This window comes from Lissotriton vulgaris, chromosome 7, assembly GCF_964263255.1.
Source record: "Lissotriton vulgaris chromosome 7, aLisVul1.2, whole genome shotgun sequence".
NCBI lineage: Eukaryota > Metazoa > Chordata > Amphibia > Caudata > Salamandridae > Lissotriton > Lissotriton vulgaris.
In genome coordinates, this window is record NC_141695.1 from 1,163,467,554 (window position 1) to 1,163,477,878 (window position 10,325).

General features: G+C 42.8%; 1 protein-coding gene across 1 annotated transcript in view; it reads left to right on the forward strand.

Annotated features, from left to right (window-relative positions):
- Positions 1 to 2,660, forward strand: part of HSPA4 (heat shock protein family A (Hsp70) member 4) — a 395,733-nt gene extending 393,073 nt beyond the window's left edge. Inside the window, exon 19 of the mRNA XM_086931632.1 lies at positions 418 to 2,660. Within this exon, the coding sequence (XP_086787758.1) occupies positions 418 to 624 (207 nt within the window). The 3' untranslated portion in view covers positions 625 to 2,660. The remainder of the gene's footprint in view (positions 1 to 417) is intronic.
- The last annotated feature ends 7,665 nt before the right edge of the window (positions 2,661 to 10,325 follow it).

The window sequence follows — 10,325 nt, forward strand, 5'->3', positions numbered from 1 at the left end:
TAGAAAAAGAGGTATTTCCTTACAGGTGGTGTGTTCTTCCTTAAAGGAGTTTTTAGTTTCTCAGCTTTTAAGTCCTACAGCTTTCTAGCTACATTGGCTCCCCTTCTAATTTTTCTACTAAAAACTTTTTTTTAATGTGAGTTAATTGTCACCTATTAATTAAGTGGTATTTTAAAATTAATAATGCTACCTTTTGTAAAGAAAATGCATATATTCCAACTAATCAGGCATACAGATAGCCTTCCTTACATTTGTTTGTGGACCTGTACTTACAGGTAACTACATTTTCCTCCAATAATTTTAGTTTTCCTCTTTTCTGAATTGTTTCATGTATGCTGGCAATCTCTTTGCTTCATTCTACGTTGTTAGCCTAGAAACACTTTCTTATGTTGATCTTGTAATTTATTTATTTTTAAGGAATTAACAAGTACCTGCAATCCTATTGTTACGAAAGCAAAACCTAAAGTGGAACCTCCAAAAGAGGAGCAGCAGTCAGCTGAACAAAACGGACCAGTTGATGGGGAAGGGGATGTTGCTAAGCAGGGACACCAACCAACTGAACATAATGGCAGCACAACATCATCTGAGGCAGAAAAGAAACTTCCGGACATGGATATTGATTGAATTTCAGCTTTCTGTTATAAACTGTAATAAAGCTTTAAATTGTTGACTTTGTATGGTTCTGAGTACAGATCAGCGGAAGTGAATACTGCAGTTATTGTAGTTTTCTGTAGGTTCCCACACCCTCCCTCTCCCAGCACTCCCTATTTTGTTAATGTATGGAGCATTTTGACCTTAAAATGACTACTCAATCAAGTAAGTTGTACTTTTCAGTCATCGTTGGACTTGGTGGCCAGTGGCAATTCTAATAGAATGTATTGTCTCCACAATAACAAATTTTCCTTTGCGTGTTTTGTTCCCCTTTGTTTCTCAAGTCCTGTTCGTCCAAACAAATGGTAGCACAGACTTCAGATGGCTGGTATCTGTAAGCGTCTGTTTCCAACTATTGCTACAGAGTCTTTTGTTGCTTAATATTTTTTTTTAAGTGGCTTGTAAAGCCACGATGATTTAGAGCAGATGAATGAAATTGTTCATTATTCTGCAGTCTGCTTTTACATATGTATTATTAGAAATATTCTCGGCTACAATTGATCTTAAATCTATCTCGAGTGCCACTCCTTCTGTATGTGTACTTGCCCAGTTATTGGTGGTATACTGTATATTCTCGTCTGACCTCCTAGCATGGTGCTAGCATGACCTCATGATAGTAAAAAAAAAATGCTATTTGGTAATGGAGGGCTTAACTTGAGGCAGTGCTCCCAGAAGCAAGCATGCTGCCTCACAGACAAAACCGTTTCTCAAATTCCTGTCTGTGCTTCAGTGCAGCAATTACCACTTTGTAGTAGCAAATGTGAACATTTCTGCGTTCCTCAAATTCATATTCATTCTGTTAGGTCTCAGCTGTGCATTTTTAAACAACTTTTGAGAATGTTTGTACCGTAGATTATTGACCCTGAATACTTTAATTCCTTTTAAGCCAGTTGCAAATTTGAGAGTTTCGGGTTTAATTTACCCGTTCTAATGTCACGGTTGTCCCATTTGAGTGTGCTAGCTCTTACATTCTTTATCTGATTAGTGAAACTGTGGCATGTTTCAAAGATTTGTTACACTCTAATATGCTGAGAACCCCAGGACTGGCATACCATGTTGCAATTTTGACTTGTGGTTGACACCCAAGTGACACTATCATTGTTCGCACTAAAACTCTTGAGTCCCAAATACACAAGTGTAGTTGCTGCTTGTGTCCCCCTATTCCAAATTCATTCATTATTCGTCCACTTAAAATTATGCATCATCACTCATCCACGAGGTGGCTGCATGGAGTATATCTGGATAGCATTTCTATAATGTTTGAACTCTTCCCCATGTTGGCCTTTTGTTAGCTTGAAGCAGTTATTTTTTTTGGGGTGGCAAATTTTCAATCGGCATAAATGGGAGGAGGTGGGTGGGGGGAATTGCTTCCAGCATAAATGCAGATTAATGACCATGCAGAGTGCGGAGGTTTTAGTATTTATAGTGATTTGGCAGCAATGCAATTTCTCTGAAATAACTTGATACATTGGTGTACCCAAAGTCACACCTATTGCAAGCTTTCTAGTGTTTGAGCACAAATTGTTTAATGTAAAATGGATCTGTCTGTGTCAGATCATTCCTTTTCTGTTTCTCTCTAGTCCAACTACCATTGGCTTAAATATTCTTTCGAATATCTATGAAGGCCGTGGGGTTTTAAGTACATGAAGAATGTCCGCACATTTTAAAAAGACCCTAATATCTTTGCTGGGTTATTAGATCTCAGCTTTTCTCATGTACTTTTTTCTTTATATTTAAAGAATTGATGTCTTGAAACCGGTTTAATATGGGGGAGGGGAGAAATCGGAACCTCTGTCCAAGCTATTGCCGACGCTCAGTTTTAGAAGTGGTCGCATCCTACTTTCCATTTGCTAGATTGGTCAGGTTTCATGAGCAAACTTGCAAAATGACTCTTCTGTCCTCATTTGATGTACTGCAAGCCTGAAAATGATTGCTTTGTATTTTTTTTTTAACTAAACGTTCAAACATCCGCGCAGACTGTATCTGAAATAAATGCACTGCGTTGCAAATTTTGTTGTCCGTTTTGATGCAATTAGCCATGTTTTACGTGAATTTAATACTTGTTCTAGTATAATGGAGTGTGTTGCTGAGTGGAGAATTACTTCTTTATTCCATAGATGTTTTTTGCGTAATTTTGTATTGCTTTCTATTCAACATACACAGCAAACTTACCAATTATTTACATAATATATTTGGCTTCCTCTTTTTTTCCTGTGCAATTTGAGGTGCTTCTCCTCAAGATGCCTCTACTTTTGTTTCCAAATTTGATTTAGTCTTATTCAAGTTCAGCTATTTATAATTTTTGATGCGTTCCATCTACTTGAGTTACCTGTTATATAGTGCAGAGCCTAGGGGTGACTAATGCGATTGGTGTTTAAGAAAAACGAGGGTAATTATTTTGAGTGTGCCTAGTGATGGTAACGAGTACGTTTCAAAGCCGGTGCTTCATAGCTGTGACAATAGTATTGTCTGGGATCAGTCGCAATACACTGATGGTCCTCTTGCAAGATTGAAAATATTAAAGCTTATAGTTTTGCAAGTCTGAAATAATAAAAACAAGTGGCCGTACTTCTATAGTTATAGGTTTTCTTCAAAATTAAGTAAACTTTTCTCTGTCCTTTGCCCCTGTGCTCTAAGCTCCTTGTGTGTGGGTATATAAAGGTAGGTTTTCACTGCAAATAATTTGTAGCCTTTCATGCAAGGCTGAAAAGCAGCAGCGCCCTTGGGTGTTGGCACTATGTATAGTAGGCTAGATCGAAAAGCATAAAACTGCTTTTGTTTATTGCACTGTAGAGTGTAAGACCTAGATGTTGGTCTAGAGCTCATGCTTTTATGTAGTATTAGTTTTTATCATTTAATGTTGACTAGCTATGTAAAATATTTATTTTTTGTTTTGTACATTATCTCTGCTGTCATTATACTTGTTCTGCTGTAGGGGCAAAGAGCTGACAAATAAGACTGAAATAAGTTTGGCAGCCATTTCTTGGCTATGGTAAAAGAAGAATATCCGGTTTTGTTCGAGGAGCAAACACTGATATTCATACACCCTGATTAGCACTTCTTGTCTTATGAATCGCATATCCTCTCTTTTGGGTTTTGTATACAAGCCATGAGGTGACTTTTGAAGTTGAGGACGTGATTAAGAAGGAACCAATTCTGTAACGTGCAAGGCTGTCAAGTCCTGATCCCAGAACTGTGTGTTTACATAAACATCGCTATTTCTTTGGGACACTGCTGCAAAATACATGGCATGTCTTTAGGAGCTGAACTTGGAAGTTATTTAACAAATTAAAAACATTGCTTAATGGTGTGCTTGCTACTGCTATTGATCATGGAGCAGCTCTTCCTCCGTGCTTAGTGAATGAAAGTAAAATGTATAACTCCATTGCAGTTGTTTGCCTTTATGTAAGTGAGCTTCCTTTTGCAAATACCATGTCTGCTATGTTCCACGTGAGAGAAACATTTTCTCAATGTGTATAAAGCAGTCTTAGTTGCATATACATCGCCTTTCATTTTTTTGCAGCTCCTAGCACTGTGCTATGTTGTAAGGTAAATGACGCTTGTAACATTGCCTCTGCGTGATAAGACTTTTACAAAGAAAAAGCCTTTTCATGCATTAAACATTCATTTTCAAATTTGAAATTTCTTGTTAGTATGGATTACTGCAGTAGCAGCTTGATGTCTGTAGAAGCAGTTGACTTTTCCATACGTTCTGCGTATAAAATCGTGGCACCATATTTGCAGAAGTGAGTGGCAGCTTAAGATCAATGTAAAAGTTTAGAATGTAGAGAGAAATTGTTCTCGGAATCTTCACTTCACACAACCACAAATGTAAATTGTATAATAGCTTAAGCTCGGATTAACATATGTTGTGTACAACTGGGTAATTGCAAGTACCGACCAGCAGTCTCTTCCTTGGCCCATAAGAGCAATAACAGTCTACCTTAGATACTTGCATTTTTCAGGCCAAAAACAGTATTGTCCAGGTCTTTATTTTATGTCACTTGAAAGCAACCAGCTGTATTATTTTCTTGAGTATTATTTGAAATGGTGTTCATACATTTTTTTTCATTACAAGGCATCTAGTAATGAAAAGGTAGCTTTCAGTGACAGTATGGTTTTGAATGACTTAAATTCGCAATGTTCATATCAGTGTCTGGGTATTCTGTAACAGTTGAATGAGATCGCTATTAAAGAATGTCAAATTCAGTTTTCTGTTTACGTGATACAATTCATGAAGGAGGATTGTTTGTACTGGCTTAATAGGTGTTTGTCAAATGTTTACAGATAAAGCACATTGGGAGCAATGAGTTTTTCGTTTTGCAAACGCACAAAAAATCTACCTTGTAGAATGTTGAATTGAGTATCAATACACAATGTGCATTAGGTAATGGTTTGCTCAGTGTTGATAGTTTCCAGTTTTCTCCTGGGCAGTTATGTTACTGGTACCTACGATCCCATTGTTTCTTCGTTATCAGGTGGGTAGTATTTGCATTCAGAAATGTATGCTGTTTTTTTAACCAACTCTTTTCTTACTGTTTACTCTCTCTTCATAATAACTACTTAAGTTGTTCTCCCAAATATCTTGTTTTTATGTTTCATTTGCTCTAGGCTCTTTCTTCTTATTGTCATGTTGGAAAAAGCGTATGCTGAAACACTGGACCACTAAAGAGCATTATTTTTCTCTTTAAAAAAAAAACTACAAATACTGTCCCCTTTTTTTTAACGGCTGAAAGCTGCGTCGATCTTACCCCATATACTTTGACCTATTTCTTGTTTTTTTTGCTTTTCTTGCACAGTGCAAGTATCTCCTAGTTTGATGCTGTGCCTCCATCAGCATGTTTTTCTTTTTGTTATCGGGTTGCATTATGAGAATTTCCCCGCTGGTGTGGTTTAAGCAGGCCACACTTTACTTTGCATTAAGTTGCTTCGTCAGCACATGGTTTGCATTTTGTGTACGGGAAATTGGTATTCCATGAGTTGTAATGTTTTCTGCACTGATGTTCATCCAGGGTTGGGGGCAAGCATTGAAGGGAATCCCTGTGTTTCCTCATGGAACGTAAGTTGTTGCTTCTGAGAAAATTGGTTTCGGTACCAAATACTGTACCAGGGACGTCTATTGTTTGTACTGATAAGCTTGCCATCCACCCCAGTTACCTACATTTTGTTGTCCCATCTGTTTAAAAAAAATGTAGTGGGGCTTTTACCTGTTGACTTACTGTTACTTGACCTTCTCAAGGGCAATCTCTGAGTAGACTCGTTTGCACATTCTTATGAAAGGGAATGTACCAACCTACTAGAATTGGGGCCTTAAAAACACTTGGTGAACTCGCAGCATATTATGCATTGTCAAACTGTACTACAGAGAGCCCATCTGGTTCAGTAATTCCTCGAAACAGAGTCGGGGGTTGTCAAATGTACTGAAATAGATCCTCACTTTGAAGGCTGAGACTTCATCATGGGTAACTTGCATCAGGTCATTGCTACTAGGATTGCCTGGAAAGAAAATCAAGTTGCTGAAATAACACCAACAAAAATAACGTTTTTTTTAAAGTGCATTTGGTTTTGAAGTCTGCTGCTGTGAGTCTGTCAAAAATGCAAAAAGAAGAGCAAGAGGAAAACTGCGATGCACTGTTGGTACAAACGCCTTTGAAAAGGGTAATTCCTTCTATAGATGCAAATGTGTATACTAGTTCCTTCCCTAGGATCCTACCATGAATGCGATAAATACCTTCTGCAGCATTGGATCTTTCATAGATGCACATCATTATTGAATCATTCCCATCATCAAGCTGGGAGTCCTACCGTCATCATAGATGGCAGTATAATGTCAAACATTCTGAGGCTCAAAACATGGCTACTTTAGTAACCTATTACCATCTTTTCAAGATATATAAACCTCAACCAACCAATCAAGCGAAGCACAGTGAACACTACACTAGAGACCACTATAGCTCAGATTTCTAGGCGGCATACTATGTGAACGGAGTCCTCCTGAGCCTTCTGCCTTCAGTTGAATCTGATTTCTAACTAAAGAAAAGTCTTATTCCTCAAAACAATAGTCTTTTGATGCCCTTTTGAACCTATGGAAAGCTTGAGGCTTCAAATTAAGGATCCTACGTACATTGTCTTCATCCTACCCACAAACCAAAGCCTCTATAATCTAGGGGACATTTTCCACAAATCAAAGACCGAAACTGTAGATTACTCAGTTTAAAAATTGTATAGTCAAGGATACCTTCTGCCTCAGGGAATGACTCCGAAGGATCTTCAAAAGTGACAGCGAAAACTTACAAAAGGTGGCATCCTGAAAATGTTCACACTTCCAACAAAATCACTCAGATTACTTAAATATCTAATGAATTTAGCAGCCTCCTCGGTCGCGGAAGAGCCCCGCTGCGAGCACAGCGTTCCCATGGCGATGTTCACTTGATATTTCCAGTGAGGCTGGCCACATGATGATTTCCTGGTGATCTTCACTCCACTGTGATATTGACTTTTATACAAGTATCGCAACATGGACACACTTGTGAAAACCGAGTGCAACTACATAGACCAGAAGGCCTGAGGGGAGGCCACGCCCACTGTGGCGTATGGAGCTTATTTAATGTGGTTGCACAAGAACTAGTGTTGTGAGACCTTGATGCCGACAGCCATTGAGAAAGGGTCTTTTGACTTTAAACGTGTCTGGCTTAGGCGTATGAATTCTGGATGACACCTTGTCCCGTGTGTGCAGCCTTCGTGCACAATAAAGATTGGAATTAACCTACTGGATGTTGGCTCTCCCATAAGAGGGAACTCTGTTGGATTTGGTGTTTAGCGGCCTCCTCAGTGCGGAAGAGCCCCGCAGCGAGCACGCGTTCCCATGGCTATGTTCACTCAACATTTCCTGTGAGGCTGGTAGTTTACTTGCACGAAGGACTAAGAATGCCACATGATGATTTCCAGGTGATCGTCAATCCACTGTGATTGTATTGACTTTTATACAAGTATCGCAACACGGACACACTTGTGAAAACCGAGTGCAACTACATAGACCAGAAGGCCTGAGGTGAGGCCACGCCCACTGTGGTGTATGGAGCTTATTTAATGTGGCTGCACAAGAACCAGTGTTGTGAGACCTTGATGCCGACAGCCATTAAGAAAGGGTCTTTTGACTTGAAACGCGTCTGGCTTAGGCGTATGTATTCTGGATGACACTTTCTTGACCCGTGTGTGCAGCCTTCGTGCACAATAAAGATTGGAATTAACCTACCTGACGTTGGCTCTTCCATAAGAAGGAACTCTGTTGGTTTTGATCTAATGAACCTCCTAAGAATATTCACAAAAATGCTGAGCACAAACATGAAAGGGGTGTAGGTTTGTCCTGAGGTGTTGTAGCTACTTAAGAGGTTTTTTTTTAATCAAAAATGTTAACTGACGGCCACATGCCCAACCGGGTCTGGACCCGGGCCACTCGAGAGGCCCGTCGCAGGGCTGGGGGGACCAAAGTGCACGGGGCAAAAGGAATAGGAGGTCTAGATCGCGGAAACGCTCCTCTTCTCACTGTGGAACACAAGATGGCGCGCCTACTGACTCTGATCACTCTGGAAAGGGCCATTGAGGGATATCGGGGAGCCGAGTCTATCTGCAGATGTCACAGGCTCCCGCTGAGGGGAGTTGCATAGCTGTGTCTTATTGTACTGACATTTGAAAACTGCGTATATTGCCACTGCTCGTTTATTTTCTTGAAACTGTGTGGGGCTGCGGGGTGGGGTTCGGGGTGCTCCTCTACAGGGGCTACTTGCCTCCTACAGGAGTGGGAGTTGACCGTGGGGGGGGGGGGGGGGGTGGGGGGGAGTTTCTTTTGTTTGAGTGGGTAGTTGGGATCCATTGGTTTGGTTGGCCTTGGGTGCTCTGTTTTGGGCCCGAGATTCCCCATGCCGCGACAGATACTTCAGAGTTCTATGAGGTATAGGGGTGGGTGGCGGGAGACAGGGGGAGGGGAGTTGAGGGGAACGTTTGGGGGACGGAGGGGGGGGTCTGGGATGGTTGGTGGGGGGTGCACGCGATTTCTGATGCCCTGTTACAGATTGTGCTGTGGGCCTGGTGCTGGGTGCTTTTGTGTTGGGTCCTATTGGATTATAGCTGAGGCTACAAACCCCGGGGCTCCCTAGGGAGTCCATGCGCATACTGAGTTGGAATGTTAGAGGGATGCTGGATAAGATCAAGAGGGGGGCGATTTTGCGGTGGGGGAAGAGGGAAGCGGCAGATGTCTTGTTACAAGAGACACACATGATGGGGACAAAAGTGCTTAGCCTACAGAGATTTGGTTACCAACAGGTCTTCCATGCTGGGTTTTCCAGGGGCTCCAGGGGAGTCACCGTCTTGGTCCATCGTAGGTTGGCTTACATTCACGAGAGACAGTGGATAGACCCACAGGGTTGATATGTTTTTGTTAAAGGGATGGTGGGCACGGAATCCGTTTTTGTGCCTTGTGGGTTCCTGAGTACAGTGCGGGAGGCTAGTATCCTACCTAGGGGGCTGTCTGACCACTCCCCTGTGGCAGTGGAGGTTGACCTGCAGAGGAATAGACAACCATTCCGATGAAGGATGTCTTTGTGGCACCTTCAGCAAGCTGAATATGTACAACACATGCGGGTTGCGATTGCTCACTACTGGCGAGAAAATCTGGTGGAGGACACAGATGTAACGGTAGTCTGGGAAGCCATGAAACCTACTTTGAGGGGAATTGACATTGCGTGGTATGCGGCAGCCCGTCGCCGGCGTCGGGAGGCCATAGTTATGGCAGCGGCTCGGGTGGAGGCTCTGGAGCAGCGGTGTCAGAGGGAGGGGGATGATGTGGCGGTGCGGCTGCTCCTGCAGGCGCAGCAGTCCTATGCGTCTGTTAATTGACGAGGCCAGACAGGCGTGGCTGGCCACACGGAGTAGGGTATATCAGTGGGGGGACAAGTCCTGTACTATGCTCCACAGGCTATGCCAGCCCACCCTGCAGCCGCTTGCCCTGCCTGGCCTCACAGATGAGGACGGTGTTACCATAACTGACCCGGCTGAACTGGCAGCTAGCTTTGCTCGATGTTACGCGGGGCAATATGCACCGCAGGATTGCCTTTCGGCTGATGCGGTTGATTAATTCATTGCCGACCTGCCCCCGAAGGCAGTCTCCTTTGAGACGCGAGCGGCATTAGACCTCCCCTTCACGGCAGAAGAACTGGGGGATGCACTGGGGCAGCTCAACACAGGGAAGGCACACGGGCCGAGCGGTTTCCCGTGTGAGTTTTATAAGAAATTCCATCTCCAATTGGGGTCCCATTACAGGACTGCTCTAGAGGCGGCACGCGAGCTGGGTCGGCTGCCAGCTGACTGGCGCCACGCTGAGGTGGTGGTGTTTCAGAAGCCATGGAGGCCCCCTGATCGACATGACTCGTATCGCCCTATATCTTTGCTCAATATCGAGGCTAAACTGCTGGCTAAGGCGTTGGCGAACCGTCTCCTCCCCTACGTAACCGATCTAGTCCACCCAGATCAGGCAGGCTTTATGCCGCGTAGAGCGACGCTGCACAATATTCGTCGGGCGCAGGCGGCCGTGGACGGTATGGGGGCCACTGGAGAACAGGCGGCCCTGCTATTGGCAGATATAGACAGGGCTTTCGATTCTGAGAGTTGGACCTATC